Genomic DNA, 19,023 nt, shown 5'->3' with positions numbered 1-19,023 from the left:
GTATTGTTTCCCTATCTACGCACATTCAATCATTACTTACGTGGTTCGCCATTTACTGGAGAATTCTCTTCTCCCCCCCCTCACTCTCCCTTCACTGAGGAATCAACTCTTTCGTGGGAGTCATAGAAACAATTGGCGTGTGACCTAAGGATTGAGTCCTTTATTCCCTCCTTCCCTTCCAGTGTGCTACATCCTTTTGCTATACCTTCGCCCGGCTCACTTCCGGATTCAGTGGCGTTCTCGAGTCCGTGTGTGGTGTCTCGAGAAACAAACAAAGGCGGTGCTGCTTCCCTTTCCCAAAGGACGAAAGAGAGGATATTGTCACCGCCGCTATATATGATTGTTTTCTTGAACCGTTTAACTTAACCCTTCTGGATTATTGGTGCCCCGCCCCTCTCCTTTGACCTTAGCAGAGCTTCGTTCCTCTCTCGAGGCCTTATCTCCTTCCGACGAGACGACATTTTTTCTTATTTTTTATTCCGGACCGATTTCCCTGGAGATCTTTCCCCCGCCAATCAGGTGATCGTCTGTTATTTTTACCCTCTCTACCTTCTTCACCTCCACTGTCTCCCGTCCGGTCTACTATACGCTGTTTTCCTTTATTTTCCCATACTCTCGAATTTCCCTCGGAAAAGCCAAGGATAGGAAGGAATTTACGGTGATAATTCCTCAGAAAGACCTTACCGTCTCTATCTCTGGCTCTATCGCGCGTATGCGTGTAAGTGTCCATGAGACTGCCAGTTAAAGTATGATAATAAAAGAGACACGGTAAAAGAGTTATAAAAAATAGTAGAAGAGGAACGGTTACCTAAGGTCTCTTTGTTTCTTTGTGGTTGGAGTTGTCTTTCATACGCTCTGTTAGGTGTTGTTCTTTTAACATGTTCTCTTGGGGAGTTAAGTGAGGAGAGTTGTCATCCTTTGTAAACACTTCCGGGTTGTAATATATGTTCACTTTTTGGGATACTGCGAGTTTTTGTCTTTAATCCTGGGATTTTGGAAATTTTCCTATGGTTTTTGAGTGTTTTGTAAGCTCTCAATAGCATTACTTAGTGTGATCACAGAGGCACCGGTTTGGAGGGTATCAAGGGTTTGTTAATTTGTTCTTCGGTCAGGGCGATACCCTGTAGTGAGTCCCACGCAAAGGAAAAACGAGGGACTTAAATCCATCGGTTTTGTTTTTCTTGTTTCTTGGGCCTACCGCTCCCCCAAACTAACGAAACGAAACTCCTCCCGCGCTCCCTACCAACCCACCCCCTTCAACTGCCTGCCAGTGAAAAGGTCATCGATCAACGAAACAAAGAGTGACTTGGTTTGGCAAGAAGACCCAGTTCTCCAATCGTTTTATTCCCACAGGCAGACGCGCTGTAAATTTTTCCTACAGTGTCCCTTACATCTGTAAATTGTAAAGAATTGTAGGCGTTACCTCGCTTGGAAGTGGGAGTTCTTAAACATTTTCTGGTGGGCTATCTTGTCCTTTTGTTCCCACACAGCCAGTTCATCTCTCAACTCTTCCCATTTTTATACGTCCCTTTCCACCCGTAAAAAAACAGGGGGCGTAAGGATAAGTATGGGTCGCGAACATAAAGAAACCATTCCAAAAAGGATCTGAAAGTTTATTATCTTCCCCAGCAATTGAATCCCAATTCCCAGTTCACGGTCTAAGGATTTTTAAAACTCCACATCCACCGTTCAGCTGCGCTCCTGTGCTTGTGTCTTTCTGTTGCCTCGCTCGTGTGCACGTGTTGTGTTTTCGTGTGATCGTGCCCAGGAAGAAACGACAGAAGCCACAAAATGTCTGCAGGAAACACGATAGGAAGGTAAACAAAACGGTTTCCAAATTATGGCACGTATCCTTAATGCGGACGGTCTGCAGACTGTGACCTGTTAACGTAGTGGACGCGGACGTGCCCCGGAGACCATAAGTGACGAAAATAAATAACGCGAAAATAAAACTGGGATCGAGTGGGAAAGGAGAAGAGGATTGTAGGAGGAAAATGAAGACAATCGTTATGCTGATGACGCCGCCCTGGTTTTCCTGTCCGCTGATCCTCCTCACGCTCCTCGCCACCTCCCCGCCCCCCACCTCCGGAGAGCCCGCGCCCGAGAGGCAGGCCAGGGGCTCTCCCCACCGCCGGCTGGATCACATCCCGCCGAGGGGCCTCTACTGTGACTTCGAGGGGGGGCTCCACGCGGAGGGCGTGAAGGGGGAGGAGAGGGGAGCGGAATCTGACGACGCAGGTTGCGCTTGGAAGTGGAGTGGTGGTTTCAGGGTCGCCTCCGGGAGGCTGGTCAACGAGTCCCTGCACTTGGGCAAGTTTGCCTATGGGAACCTCAGCGGCCCCATTGAGGATGCACAGAGGTCCCCTGACGGTAAGCTACAAATCTCTCATGAGAGGGGGATCGGGAATATAGTCGCACTTCGTGCGCTTACACGTGCTTTCAGAGCCGATGGGCACGTACCCGTTCGTTTGCATTCGTCATCTACATCTACATGTGAAGTAGGAGGAAATAAAATGGAGCAGATGCGGCAGTTACTGCATTTGCATTTTTGAGGGGAATAAGAGCGGTGGGGGAGATATCAGGTGAAGAATTGCATTAGCGAAAGAAACATTAACAAGAAGGTAATTGATTACAGGCGCCCTAAAGGCAAGTAAAGATTTGAAGAAAAGATCATTAAAGACTTTAATATGAAGCGTAGCAATTTATGGATGTGAAACCCGGTCTTCGGCAAAAGAGGATGAGCATAAATTGAAGGCTTTTGAGATGTGGGTGTGGCCACGAGAATGGGGACAATAAGTTGGATAAAGAGGAACACAAATGCCGATGCCGAGGTTCAAAATAAGGTGGGCGAATAGAGGAAATTACTGGGGTAAATATGAAAAAGGCAGAGTAAGTGGGCAGAGAAAATATTGAGAGTTATGAACTGTTGAATGCCGTGATAGAAAGGAGAATGTTGAGTGAGCGGGGCAAAGGAAGGAGAGGCCTTTTTGAAAACATTAAGACAGGCAGTAGGTATGAAAAAATAATAAAAAAATAATGAAGAGTTAAGAAAAATGAAGTACTCGTGATTGATACACCGCCCAGATCCTACCTTTGTTATGTAGAATAACTTGAATGAATGAGTACATTACGTGAGTTAATTAAAATCATGTATAGGCTCTAGCTTTTGGTAGTCCAATTGAGATATGTGTACTATAAACCAATCCAAGGATAACCGATGTGGAAGCAAAAATATATTCGAATCCCGAAATCTATGTAATCTCCTCAATAAAAAGGAACATTCAAATTAGGAAGACAAATAGTCGCCTTTTTTGTAGCATTTTACCCAAATACGGTGTTGGCCTATTTATAAGGGCATGACAGGATAGGATAAAAAGTACGGCGATGAAGGAAGCAATTTAAGAAGGGGGAACTTACGATCGTATCTCTAGAGAAGAGACGTAAGGAAAACACACATGGAGCGTTAAATATTTCATACAAAAATGGAATCCTTGAGAACTTAGGGCATGGGTAGGTTTTAGTGATTTGAGATATGGTAAAGGATGAAAAATTGGTAGGATCGAGATGACGGCATACAAAGGAATGCTATATATCCTTGATGTTTTTGGGTGAAATGGAAAAAATGTAAATACGGTTGGATTTAGTAACCCCAATTTTAGCCCGTTTTCATGAATAGCTCACCTAAAATATTAGTATACCCAGGAGAGTTCAGATGACATATGGTTTTTTTGGTGGAATTCTAGTACGGATAGAATCAAGCGCTACTTATATTTGTTTTGGGGAAAACAATTATAATTACAAGTTCTCATTGCCATTGAAGTATATATTTTCTGAATATTACAGTTGTTAATTGTCCCAATGTACCAAATGTATAATTGTTTCGTTTTTCGCTTTGGATATGGATAAGTCATATTTGGTCGATCCATATATCGTTCTCGGACTACTTCCAAACGGGCCTACTTCTATTGTGAAACTAACTGATTCTAATTTTATTTTATGCAACTAACTTAAGTGCCAGATATATAACTGTTGTGCGTAACTACAACACTATTAGGAAGTTTTAATTAAGTACCTTGATTTGTTGTTTGATGGTGAAGTAGATTCGACGATTACTTGATTACTTCTGGCGCGTATGCTCTGGAACATAACCATGAACGTTTCAGTATGAATGAAAATGTTGAATGAAGAACATTAAAATTCTACCTAAAAAAGATAAAAAATGGCTGAATGACATTTTTTTCCTTCTAAATATAGATATTTTGCAGGAATTAATTGAAGATGCTCATGAGATAATTTAGGCTAGAAAATGATCAAATAAAAGCTACAAAGCATAATCTTTGATTAACATCAATTTACAGCCTGTATTTGACTTAAATCATTCCCATTTCTGAAAATTAGTTGCATATAATTCATTTTTTGAACTGTTCACGATAAAGCAACTGTAGTTGAATGATGCTATTGATCCAGAAGGAAATTAATGGTCAATTATGAGCCAGCTAGATTTCAAATCATCATGATCATAATTATATAAATGTGATCATACTCATACAAATATCATAATTGTCATCAGCATTTATGCAAAACAATAGTACCTTTTTGCCTGCAGCGTTTCATTATTGAGTTAATTATATTCTTGACTCGTTTTAATTCCGTCCTAAATTCCTATTCATTATTTATATCCTTGTACTTCTTTCTATCTAATTATTTGCTCAAATCCTTGTATTTTCTTCTCTCGTGTATCTTTCTAAAAATTTCATCAGTAATCCATGGTTTTCTTATGAACTGCTTCTAATTCCTTTTTCAGCTTTCGGTATCCCTTTCTTGATATGTTCCCATATTTTATCTTCTGTACCTATTTCCCTGTCCAGTCTCATAACTTTTTTGTACCCCTTTCTTGTCATTCTTTCTTTTGTTTCAATTAATGCTTCTATAGACATAGAAAAAGAATATCACGTAGATAAAGATAGCTTAGGTACAGGCATACTCGACGATGCGATAGAACGGGCATTAAGGAAGATGAAATCAAATAAGGCCGTGGGAAAAAATACAATTCCGGCGGAAATGCTAAAAGGTTTAGGAAATTGTGGGAGGAAGAATATTTATGGACTGATTTGTAGAATCTATGAGGAAGGAATCTGGCCGGACGCTTTGTGACATCAGTATTAGTTCCTATTCCGACAAGGAAAGGCTACTTCATGTGAGGACTGTAGAAAAATGTTTCATTTCCCACTCGGCTAAAGTTGTTCTCAGGGTCCTCAACAAAAGGATAGAGATCACATGGTTACTTAGGGGATGATCATTTTGGGTTTAGAAAGGGACACACGCGATTCCATTGCAATAATGGGATCTCATGAAATCAAGAGGAATAGAAAATACAATCAGGACGTCTTTGCCTGTTTCGTAGATTTTGAAAAAGCGTTTCATGGAGTTTATTGGGAGAAACTAATGGGGACATTGCAGAAAATAGGAATAGATTGGAGGGAAATGAGGCTAATCCGCAACCTGTACATGTCTCAGACTGCTCAGGTGCGGGTGGGAAACGGGGAGTCAGGATGGGCAGTGTTAGGAAGAGGTATAAGGCAGAATTGTCCATTATCACCGTTGCTGTTCAACCTGTATGCAGAGGAAATGATCAAAGAGGCATGGGAAGAACTGGAGGTAGGAATGAAAGTGGGCGGGGAATTCGTAAAATCAGTTAGGTTTGCTGATGACCAAGCTTTAGTTTGTCAATCAGCCAAGGGGTTGCAAGGATTACTGAGTGGATTGGAAATTCCGTGCCAAAGTTATGAGAATCAATTTACGTAAAGCAAAGATTATTTGATGCGCCAAAAAAGAAAGGCTAATCTTTACATTAATAAAGGAGAGGAAAAACTAGACCAGGTAGAACAGTTTACGTATCTCAGAATTATTTTGGATCAAAATGGTCGAAGTAGCAGGGAGGTAAGAAGAAGAAGAATTGCGCCAGGCAAAGAGGCTTTCACAAGGGGGATGGAGTTGATGACAGGTGCGTTGGGTAAGGATGTTAAGAAAAGACTCGTAAAAACTTTGATATCTAGCGTAGCTATGTACGGCGCGGAAACGTGGTCACTGAAGCTGGAAGATAGAAATAGATTTGAGGATTTTGAAAAGTGGGTGGAGAAGAATGGGGAAGGTGAAAAGTACCGAAAGGAAAACAAATGAAGAAGTACTAGGTATGGTAGGCGAGGAGAGGGGATTTTTGGGAGAAATCATAAGGATGTAGGAAAAATGGATGATAAGTATATTGATCGGCGTGGGGTTTTGGACACTGTAATAAAGGGGAGAATGATTAGCCAAAAGAGGAGGGGGCAGGAATAGGGTAGGAATGTTGGACGGGATGAAGGGAAGAGGGAAGTTATCAGAGATGAAGAGAGACTTGTGGAATAGGATGTTGGGATGTGTGTTGATAGGAGAAACAAAATATTTATATGGTATTATATTATATATTATATTGTGTCCATCCAAAACCTACCTAAACCGGTAGATTACTTAAAAAATGCTTTTACATTCCATTTCTTTCCTGTTTTTCCTCTTAAATCTGATGTTACACTTCTTTAGTGCTAAATTATGATATGAATCCGCAAACACTTCCGGAAATTAGTTCGAATAACCTAATCGCACATCTTAAAGCTGTGCAAAGTCATCATACCGTCTAGAAGACTATATGATGACTCTGTACCAAAGAAGTCATTCATGCATGACTATATGTTTATATAAATTTAAACACGAAAACTCGCCATATGGCGTACACATATTCATACATTGATATAGATATAAGGAAAAGGTATAGGAACACACATGAAAGACAAACACAGGATTGGTGGGGAAGGTGGAATCGAGTAGATCACAAGTGCAAAAATATGTCCCTCACTTTTACTTCAACCACGGATCTTTCGCGGATGTAACGGATGCTTTAACCACTTGAGATATCGAGGAAATATAATTTACGCTGAAATCTACTGGGGATTTATGCCTCGATTCTTTGGCCAGGCGATTGTGTTAGGGATCTGTTTCACCCACCAGAGGAGAAATGGACGACAAAAGAGGAAAGTGCAGTAGGGAAAGCAATCATACAACGTCATACAGGGTTCGTCCGGAAAATAAGTGTACTGAGCTCAGGAAAAAAATTTATTACACTTTTACATATCTTAAGCTAATATTCCTCAAAATAGGACCCTTGTGAGTCGATACACTTGTTCCAGCGGCGTTCCCATTCCTGGAACGCTCTCGCGAAGGCATCATCGGGAACCTCTCGAAGACACGTCGTCACGGCCTCTTTGACGGCGTCCAAAGTCCCGTATCGCGTTCCTTTCAAACTCCTCTTTATCTTCGGGAACAGAAAGAAGTCCGGTAGTGCCAAGTCCGGGCTGTAGGGCGGGTGCGGCAGCGTTGCCACGCCGTGCTTGGCCAAGAAGTCCGACACGACAAGCGCGGTGTGAGACGGCGCATTGTCGTGATGCAGCCGCCAGATGTTTTTGATCGCTGGCCGGACGCGGGCGACTCGTGCGCTATTGTTTTTGGCACATTACACTGCTCTGCTATCATCCGAACACTAAGACGACGATCAGAGTTCAGTACATCGCGAACTTTTCGCACATTTTCGTCGGTGAGTGTCGTTGATGGGCGTCCAGGCCGTGGTTCGTCGTCGACCTCTTCTCTGCCCTCCACGAACATCTTGTGCCACCGAAAGATCATGTTTCTGGACATGGCTGACTCCCCGTAAGCCTGGTTAATCATACCGACAGTTTCGGTGGACGATTTACCAAGCTTTACCGCAAATTTGATGGAATAACGCTGCTTCGGCATCGCGTTCCGTGACGTGGGTCGAGCGTGGAGGTTCGCGTTAACAGAGCTCCTCACTACACCACAGCTCAGAGCCGACTGCCTTTTTCAGCGTCGCTTGCCAACATACCCCCCTCCAATCGCAGCCCGTCAGAGCGGTGCTGGGCGCGCCTGGAGCGGCGGGAAAAAATAAGTACACTTATTTTCCGGACGAACCCTGTAAAGGATAGGAATGGTGCGTTTCGTTGTACGTTTAGCCAGAAGGAGACGAGTCACATTGGCCAAATACACATTTAAACACGAAAACCCGCCATATGGTGAACACTCTTTTCTGAATATTTTCTATTCTGAATAATATACTTTCTATGGTATCTTTTATGGTGTGAATCCATTTTCCATTTTTATCCTCTGATAGTCCGTCTGTTTCCCTCTTTTCATCTATATTATTATTTAATTCTCTATACTTAATCTCCAGAATTATTGGTTCAAGTTCTCCCACTTCTCTCTTCGAGCTTATAATAATCTCTTCTTACAACTTGGCATCTTAATCATATCCTATTTATCTTTCGTATTTTTCTATTGAATTATCTACTTCAATTTTTAGATCCCTCTTCTTTCCTTGTATATTTTCCATATCTTGCTAACCTGTGTTCCTTTCTATGACCACTTGTCAGCATTTACGCCCGAGAAACGTTCCAAATTTGCTCCTATTCTAATGATAGAATTTTTATCTCTCTTGGTGACTGTATTTAATACTCTTTTTCTCTTTAATTCTTACGCTACGCCCAGCTGTAGCCTTCTTCACATCCGCAATTATTACTCTGTAACTGTCGCCCCCAAATACTTGGTTTTCATCCATCTTACTTTGCACATATCCTACACATTTCCTTACTCCATGTCTTAGTTATTGCTTCGTGACTTCCAATTTTACCACGATTTCATAATATTTTAAGCTCCTATTCTAGCCATGCTGGTCAAGAATTTAATGTCATTTCTCCTGATGGTCCTTTCGGCTGAACCAGGATTTAGCATGGCAACTGTGGAGGTTTTATCTCTTTGCGTCAGTTCATGACACAAACCCCAGCTAGCATAATACCTATGTTCCAATATATCCAAAATACGTTTCCCGAATAGGATCAATAGTCATCTCATGGAGATATGATTGAGATAGTTTCACGTTGCCTTTCTTAGTAGTCTTATGAATGTGTCACTGACAATAAAATGACCTCCCCACATGGGTCTGACGCTTTTGCAGCCAACCTATTGAGGAGCGAACGCTGCGTGGCTTACCTTTTACTCAAATCCTTTCTTCGGTCCGTCTACCATGGGTGAATATACCGGGAGAAATTATCGCTCTTCCTGTCAGTTTAGTTAATCAGAACACGTCAGCCTTTTCATTAAGGTTGTCATCCACGAAAAGATAAATTATACCCATTTTGTTATTAGTGTATCATAAATGGATATAATATTAATAAATTGTAGTTTTTTACGATAGTTTTGTAGAAAGCTTTCTTTAATATTTTAAAAAGATTTGAGATGAGTGTGGAGAAGAGAAAATAAGTTGAACTGTTAGAAAGCCTAATGTTGAGGTTTTAAATAAATGAGTAGCATGCGAAGAGAAGGGGATACGGATGGGAGTACGAAAAAGGCAGGAAAAGGGGACGGAGGAAATATTGAAAGTAGTGGTTTATTGAAGACCAAGGTAGAGAGGAGAACGTCGGGTAATCAGGGCAGAGAGAGGGAAAGAGCGGGCTTTTTAGACCTTTTGAAGGTGGTCATGAGTAAGGAAAAAATGGATAAAGAAACAATGTAGGCCAATGAAAGGGGAAGTTCTCGCGATGCTTAAAAGTTAAGTTCGGGATCAACCAAACTACCTTTATATACGCAGGAAACCTTAAACGAATGTTATAAAATTTTCACTATGAAATTTAGTTTTTTTTGCGTGCTTTTTGCTTTCGGCGGTGATACTTTGACTTATTATGTGCGTGCTAATTTGGTGAACTGAAGGAATTCTCATAGAATCAACTGGCTTAGGTAATACGCATTTCAATGAAAAATCGTTGAAGCTTTCACGATGTAATACCAAAATCAATCGATGTCTTGAAACTAGTGTGCATGGAAATGAACAAAGCCGCCGCCATAAATGAAGATTTTCTGTAAAAGAAGTTTTGCTAAAGATGGAAAAAATAAACCCCTGTTTTGAAAAATGCAATTAATCGGTCAGAGTCAAAGCAACTTATGGTGATCTGAGTGAAGTGGATTTTTGAGTGTCAGTGGCCAGAGTGGATTGCCATTATGGAACATGTTGAACCGATCCGGGTCGCTTCATCCTTGAGGAAATATGTGCGCCAAATTTTGCACTAACACTTGTTACCTCTTCATTAGTTCGAGTCTCTCGCGGACTTTAGCTCCCCACATCTATGAAACATACTGCCCAAATTATGGTTAATTAATATTTATTCAAGTCATTAATCTGCACCCACTTTTACCAGGCTGCCCTTTTGGTGCCTCCCGAAGTGTGTTAAATATTTTCTTCGAACGAATGAAGAGCATTAATGCCAAGGTGTTAATAGTTTATAGAGGAATATGAAAGAATGAATAATTAATTTATAAAAATATATAAATTAGACATATTTAAAATAAATTCTATTGAATTAAAATGTTATTAAAAATCTTTGGAATGCACTTTTGTGCGAGACAAGAATATATCGTAAATGTAAATAAATTTCTTTGATTTCGGTAGGGGAACTCATATTCAAAGTTCGTCTGGTTCTCTGGAAAATATTGTGTTCAGTTTATGAAATCGATCAGCAGGGTGATGCCTGGGCCCGACTCCACCACTTCTTCTGTATTACTTGATGACTCGTTTGGGAGTGATTATTCATCACTAATTAGTAATTTAAATAATTGAATCTTATGTATAAACTTATTAATTGAGTAATAATGTGATAAGCACTTTTAGTCCTTAAGTGAGCAATTTTATGAGTTAGGATTTCTATTGATTCTCATTAGTAGGAAGTAGATAATGGTAAATGAAGGGAAATTTATACAAATATAAATGACTTTACATTTTTTTAAAACGATTATGATAATTAAATGCAGACCCAATTAAGTTTATGAAAGTGTAAAGATACCTTTCAACGTAATTTTGATTATCGATGATCAATAATTAATGAGGGTCAATTGAACATGTAGAGAGATTAAAACTTTTTCCGTGGAGTTACTTTATCGTTTTAAAATTGTCGGTTTGGTTTAGATTTTAGTCGCCACTCAAATATCAATGAAAGCCTAAGTGAATATTTAAGTCGGCCGAGGTATGAATAATTTTATCGGACAAATTAGATGGTCGGCACACCCATTACGCATTCAAACAATAGGAAATGGGTATTACTTCATCAGATATTTCAAACAAATCAGTTTTCATCAATTTCTAGAAGTTACTTGACACAACTGCGCACCTCTTCTATATGATCAAATTTTAGAGATTTTTTCCCTTTGCTTTTACATTAGTTATTATTTCATTCCAATTTGCCACCCGGGACATCTTTCTTTTGTTCTTCGTTTTCATCTTTTCTTCGGCAAGTCATCATGCTTCAAATAATGTTTCATAATATGATCCCGTATTGTGTAACACATTTCAGTTTTTATAAAAATTTAAAAACTTAATAGAATTGTGTATAAAATAAATAGTGGAAATGTTATACCAGCGTTTACAACCTATAAACTGAATGCTTAATAGATTTTGTGCAATGTATTTCAGCTTACGGGTCTTTGCTAAGGGGTAGTAGGTCATGGAAGAACATCAGGCAAACACATATCTGCCATCGGAAGGCTTATTGAGAACATATCCAAAACCCTTCGTGGTTAAATTAGTGACTCTCTTGCGACCGTAGACGCCCGATTGATAAAATAATTTCTGAACATCAGCGATAAAATACTTTTTTATTTTAAATTAGTAGGTAAACATAGTTACCTATGTTGGGTTGTCCATATAACAGGCAGTTGCTCCGTTTCATTTGACTGAAAGCAGAGCTACCACGGAGTCGACCCTTTCAATTATTAGAGGAAAGAGGTCCTTAAGATTTTCTCTTTCCCTGAACATTATTATGAATGGATAAAATTTTTAGAACGGAGTAGAGATAAAAAAATTGATGGAGGAATAATATTATTGAATTTGGAAGTTACTCAAAATTTTATTTCTTCATGTTCATCTCTAGGGAAGAAGATACGTTGATTTTAACCTTATCCTTATCATTTGTAATTAGGTATATTTGGGTCGATTTACTATTTGCTCTAATTGCTTATTTATGCTGGTTAATAAAACAAAAATACAGGCATAGTCACAAAAAGCCCATTTTTATGTTATCGTTTATTCTCATTAACTAATAGCTTCCACACTGCCCGCTCCATACACACTCTTTGTCGTTCGCATGCATTTTTTCAAATAAATATGAAAATCTTTACCTGAGCCTTCTAATATTCCTAGATAGTTTCTGCGACAACATAAGCTCATGAATTTCTTGGTCAAAACTTCACTTCTTGGTCTTCCTCTTAAACCATTTACTCTTCTTTCATATGCATGTTTGATGATTTGAATCTCTCAACATGGCCAAACCATTTTAAATATATGTTGTATCTTCCATACTTGTTTATTACGGGTGCATCCAAACCGCATTACTGTATTTCGTAGCCCGCTATTTTCTCAACGTTTTTTTTATTTTTTTTATTACAAATTTTTCTTATTTTTACCATAGTCGCATCTCAGGTATCTAACGAATTCTGTCGAAATTAATGCATACAAGTATTGATGTTTACCTACATTTCGTAGAAAGAAGAAAATTGAAATACACTGGCATCCTTACTACTGTATTTGATAAACAACATTTTTTCAAATATTCTCTATGTACTAATAACCACCTCTCTCTGGAAATCCCACGCCTTTTAATCCATTCGTATATGCTTCCGTTAATGAGAAACATTGCCAAGCAATACAAAATCATATACTTGCTTGATTATTTAACTTCTTAAAATGTCAATATGATCCCCATTTCAATGAAACACAAGTATTTTCATTTTGAACTCGCTATAAATTCTTTCTTTTCCATTTCCTCATTACATATTTTCGCAGTCACTGAAGTTACAGATTACTTCTTCACATACCATATTCTTTTCATGCCCCATAGTTATTGAATTTATTAGCTTTTCCTTCACTCCGTATGCTTTAAAATCTATTAATATCTTTCCTCTACTTACCCTGTCGTACTCGACATTGGATACTTACATCAATAAATGGGTATTCTTTCGATCATTATATATATATATATATATATATATATATATATATATATATATATATATATATATATATATATATATATATAAATAAACCATAAACACAATGATCAACCCGAAGGTCAGTTTGGTAGTTGACGGTGGAGTTCACCCAATGAAAACGAGATAGCTGAGACCGTAAACTTGATTAGCACTAGGTTGTAAAGGGGGTGGGGGGATAAAACAAAGTTACAAGTGAGGGGTAGGATAGGGAACACACACTAGGTCACTTAAGTGTGTTTAAGAAAACAGTACCCGCGTATACCCGAATCACTCACCAGAAAGGCAAAATAAATAATAAAAATTAAAACAAACTTACTGCCACTCGATCACAAGGGGTTGTTAAGGAATAACAGTCACTCTCGTGAATCATATTCACACGCACACTCTGGGTTTACAAGGATCCCTCCTATGTCAGTGACCCGCCAATCACACAGATGAATGCCAAATTATGAAACAGATGTAACGAAACAAAACGGACTTGCGTAAACAAGCAATCAGTCAATCACTCGGGTGTGTCAGACCTTTGTGAATCGCATTTACACACACACTCAGGGTTCACAAGGATCCCTCCTACGTCACTGACCCGCCAATTACACTGATAGGATCCCTTTTATGCCAGTTCACCAAGTTCTAAGCCCAAAGGCGTGTGAAATTCACACATTAGGGTAGGGGGGCCAGTTCCTTTCCTTGTGCCGATTACGGTTTCCCAGGAAGATATGGTACCCGAAAATACACAGCTTGGGTGGAGCTGCAGGTGCCCAGAGAGGCTTGCCAGGGAATCGAACCCGGGTCCTCCGGTCTGTAGTCCTATGCTCTACCCCTGGACAATCGCGCCCATTACCCTGTCATATATATTCCCAAAATCCACCAACGTAAAATTCACTTATTAATCGCTTTAATGCATTTTGATTACTGAAGTAAATTCCTCCTCCTAGCGTAATTCTACGGTGTATTCTTCAGATTGCGACAAGTGCCACATCCTGTACTCTTACTATTAGCACTTTCCTGGTGTTCCTAAAGGACAAATTTCTTTTTAGTCTTCAGAGTTCATCTCATTTTTTTCATTATTCAACACATTTTTTCTCACTGCTGTTTTCAAATTATTTAAATCTAATACAGATTTATAATAATTATTATCATCAACTAATTCATTTAAAAAATAAATAAAAGTAAAGCAACATAACAACAGGATTTATGATAGATAATGGGAATCTCGTCATCCTCATTTATTCAAGGCAACACCGCCGTTATTTATTGTATCAATTGTGTGCTCTCTTTATTTTCCCTTTTTACCTATTTTCAACATATATTTGTGATCTTTTAATCTTTCTCCTTTATTCCATTTAAAATCATTTCTCATTCTTCATACAACACCTCTTTCACATGCAATTTCCGTCCATTATTCTTATTTATTTTCTATATATATTTCCGTATGTTATCTATTAATGCTTGGTTAAAATTTAGCTCATTTTCAAGCGTACAAAAGTGCTGCCATCCTGAAATTTTTTTCTCTTCGTATGTCTAATTTTACCCTCCAATTTTTGCCCAACTACCCCATTCAAGATTTACTTATTTAGCAAGCAAAAGTGGTGAATTTCATCTCTAGCGACCTACTTATGCCTCTGGCATCCATTCTTAACCCTGCATACAAATGATATTGATGCTTAAACCATTGGATAAATCAATATTTTTCCATGCTCACATTCAACAAATCCATATATATATATAACTATAAAATTTATGGTTTTATAAATACATTAAATACTAATCGAGACCCAACTGATCCTATACATTATCGACTTCTTTCTTTTGGTTTCTTGGTCTCATGTGTACCTGAACAATGACCAAGTCCGTCGGTTATGCTTTTATTTCCTCTAGATATAATCTATCCGTTGGTTGTTCAATGTTGACTACGCTCCTTCCTACCTTTTTATTTAATATTATTATTAACCCTTCGTTGGCTTTTGCTCCTTTTACTGTAAATTCTTTATCACTCCAGTTATCCTTACTTTCCTTCCATCTCACCTCGCATAGACCATGTCTACATATATTACCTCCCAACATCTCTCGCTGAATATTCTCTAACTTTCCTGTCCTCAGCATTGTCCTAACATTCCAAATGCCTATTCTAACTTATTCGGTCTTCTTCTGCGTCTTCTGTTCTGTTGCTGTTGGTTTTCACTTGCAATCGTTTCGTGAGATAACGACCTTGAAGCCTTGCCTCACCCGCTACTGGGAACAACACGCGGGAGTCTCGTAGTTGTCACGAGTCATATTATCTATACTTACCATCATTTTATTCTTGGAATAATAATTGAGGTAGTTTCCCGTTGCCTTTCTCAATAGTGTTTTCAACGAGACACCATCACTCAATGGCCGCCCCACTGGGGCCAGATGTCATTGCTGCCACCTCACTGAGGAACAGACGCTGCGTGGACTACCTTTCGTCTGGCTCCTAACATTCGACCTATGTCATGGGTTACCCTACCAGGGGCAATTATCATTGTTCTCGCCAGCACCGGTCTAGGGGTCATCGGGCCGCACAAGCCCTTCCACCAAGTCAAGGTGGTAGTCCATTAAAAAGGCGGGAGGGAAGATATTATGATTCCATTTTTCAATAGTCAGAAGGTGTATCAGCATGTCGTTCAAATACTCGGAAATGTGATTGGAGTACTTAATAGGGATGTGCTGAAATTTCCCTTCTCAGCGACGGGCTGGATGGTACACTATAATAATACGTGACTGCACGTTGCAAATGTTTTTGTTAAATATCTCGAGATATCAGTTTAGATTTTTTCATTCTTGTTTTACAGTTTATCGCAACGTGCGATAATGTGAAGAAACAGGATCATTGAAATCGTATTTCATCATAAGGGGCCAGCATAGGTGACCTGGGCATGTTTTAAATATCGAATGACACAGTATTGAAGTAATATCAAAAACGAATATCACAGATACGGTACACGTTAACCAACCGGATAACTTGAAATTCCATTTTTTCTAATATATATATATATATATATATATATATATATATATATATATATATATATATATATATATATATATATATATAATATGCATAAATAATATATACATAATATATAATACTTTTTCTAACATAATAAATCATCAGCAAAATAAATTTATCATCATTTTTTTATGGAGCAACTCATGCCGATGAAGAGTTGATCATCTGTTCGCTCCTAAATAAGTGTGTCGTCCAACTGAATTATTTTTTTTATCAACATGTTAACTATCTTAATTTTCTCGGTTTCGAAATGCATTTAAAAAAGTTTAGCATCGTTATCACCCTCCCATTTACAAATTCGGACTGTGTTGACATTAAGATCCGTGACGTCAGTCTCAACTTTTAGCAACGGAGTATGACTTATCAGAACGCTCACAATAAAGACCGAGGGGGAGGCGAGCGGTTTTCTCCGTGATCATTTGATCAAGAGCGTTCATCACTAGCACGCACGCAGAATGAAATGCAAGATGATGACCACACGCTCAATTGGAGATTTCCTCTGGCCAGTAAACGAGAGGAGGAGCCTCAGTGTGTACACGTCTCTTTTTATCTCTCTCTTCGTACCTCGTTAGCAATCTCAGCGGGTTGTTTTAATAAAAAGGTTGGATCGGTAACTATAAGTGATGCCCCAGACGTTTGTCGCCTGAGCGATTCAGGGTCATCGGTGTCAAGGACTCTCACAACCGAGTTTACAGATCAAAGGTAGGTCGACGAAAGTCTCTGGAAACTGTCACACTTAATTGTGGTGTTACATATTGATTCCTCACCATTTGTGCTGAACTATTTATTACTGTTTCTACAAATGGTAACCAGGTTGATGCCATTTAAAATGCATATTCTTCTCATCCTCCTTTATCACGTGCATAGTTTTTATAAAAAGTATGGGAAAAGTTTTGGGGTTAATAGATTTATTTCAGTTACTGCCACAATGCCTCAAAATTCTTCAAAGTACATCCAATAAGCGTCGAAACTCTTTCGCCAGCGGTTTTTCCACGACTAGAAGGCTCCCTGGTAGGCGGATTTCGGAAGGGCCTTTAGGGTACGTGTGCAAACTTCTTTTACGGCACTTAGGGTTCCATGGTGGTGTCCTTTGTGGGAGGAAGTCATTTGTGGGAATAGGAAATAGTCTGCTGGTATCAAGTCGGGAATTAAAGGAGGTTGGGTAATCGTCACAAGCGGACACTCGACTCTGCTCTCGGTCGTTCGTCAAGTCTTCCGTCCCGGAAGCGCCTAGCGCAGATCTTTAGCATCGCAAAATTTTTTTGTGATAATGGTGTGCGAAATCATCTTATCAATTCCAATACGATCTGTAATTATTAACACATCTAACCGAAGTTCTGAATTAAGCACTTCAAGCACACGTCAGGAAAAGTGTGTTACGGATACTTTTTATCCAAATCTTGTGCCAAACTTCTCCTTTCTTACAGTTTTCATTATGCTTCAACATCTCCTCCCCCCAAGTAATCCTCTGTCTTCTACGAATTTCTCCCAGAAACTTCCTCTTAAGTAGACATATCTTTCATGTTTTCCTATATATTCAACCGATTTTCTTCTTCCATCCCATTTCTGTTTTACCTTAAAAAGACATAATCTGCGTTTAATTACTGTCCTTCAAAGTCAGGAATCGGATTCACAGTTCGCAAAATTTCCAGCTAAATTCAATAAAAGTATTTTCCTCCTTTATTTTAATAAATTCACGATCACCCTTCCCTTCGTTTTTGTAAATTATTCTTTGTGATATATTTTTCCTCCAAACATGCTTCTTGCTGTTTTGATTCTCGTTAAAATATGACCCATCTATGAGCTAAGAGAGGTAAATAGTAATGAGATCTATGTTGCTAAGATGGCGAGTTAATGAGATCATTTAGGTTCGTGGATGATAGAATTTCACATGGCCTACCAGCAAAGAGATTACATTCCTTTCTAAGGCCTTTGGGTCATCAGTGTGAGGGTGGAAATTAAGTAAAAGAAATGTAAATAAAATATACAAATGAATTTCACAGTCCTTTTTTAAATTTCGTAAAATTTCATAGTAATACATTAGAAATATTGGACCAGTAATACCAGGTTTCCAGCCACGATTCTCATTATTATTATGTAGTCTACCATTTAAGGTAGAACTTGAATGTACCCAGAAACTAACCACCGCTACACTGAACACAGCCACAATCTTTAAAAAAAACAACTTCAGAATTTTTTTAATTTTTTCACATAACACTGTGTAACTTATTGTGACCCAGTATTCACTTCATGGTAAGTGATTTAGTCCACCATATATATTGCGACTTTTCCTCTTATATGTATAATCACATGAATATTGTTAAAAAATTGATTTATATTCGCATGGGCCACCATTAGGTGTACATCTATTACGTAAGCACTCAGCTTTCTTCCGCTGTTGGAGAACACTGCCCCAGACCTCTTTTGTGCGTTGGTAGGGTGACATTGATATTGAAAGAGTAAGTCGATCGTTCGGGAAAAAAAGAAAAGCTGGAAATCTCTCAATTAAAAATAATAGTGTAGAAAAATACGAGATTTACTAGAAAAATAGCGCTTTTCTTTTACCTTCACTAAATGTACTTTTTTGTTTCACCATTTCCAAATGAGATTTAGTTTGCTGATATTATTCAGGCTTTTGATGCCTGTATTAGGTTTACGACTTAGCTTTCCTTTTTTGTAAATCGGTTGGTGTGAACTTCCTAGATGCTTTTTGCGAAAATTTCTGGTTATTAGTGAGCGTGTGAAATTGCACCCATAGTTATCGCGCATTTAGCGTAAGTACTGATCTGTTTCTCTCGCCAAAATCAGAGGCACGAAAAAGGTTGACAAAAATTAAAATATTTTCCCTTAACGCATAG

At 38.7% G+C, this 19,023-nt stretch overlaps 1 protein-coding gene across 1 annotated transcript in view; it reads left to right on the top strand.

Moving 5' to 3' along the window:
* The first annotated feature begins 2,015 nt into the window (after positions 1-2,015).
* Positions 2,016-19,023, top strand: part of LOC139695324 (tyrosine-protein kinase receptor-like) — a 443,472-nt gene continuing 426,464 nt past the window's right edge. The window contains exon 1 of the mRNA XM_071594031.1: positions 2,016-2,370. Coding sequence (XP_071450132.1) covers positions 2,016-2,370 — 355 coding nt within the window. The remainder of the gene's footprint in view (positions 2,371-19,023) is intronic.

Source organism: Hetaerina americana, unplaced genomic scaffold, assembly GCF_022747635.1.
Source record: "Hetaerina americana unplaced genomic scaffold, ioHetAmer1.1.p SCAF_6, whole genome shotgun sequence".
In the NCBI taxonomy this organism is placed as follows: Eukaryota; Metazoa; Arthropoda; class Insecta; order Odonata; family Calopterygidae; genus Hetaerina; species Hetaerina americana.
Note: the sequence above shows the minus strand (reverse complement) of the source record. Positions and strands in the feature narration are given on the sequence as shown.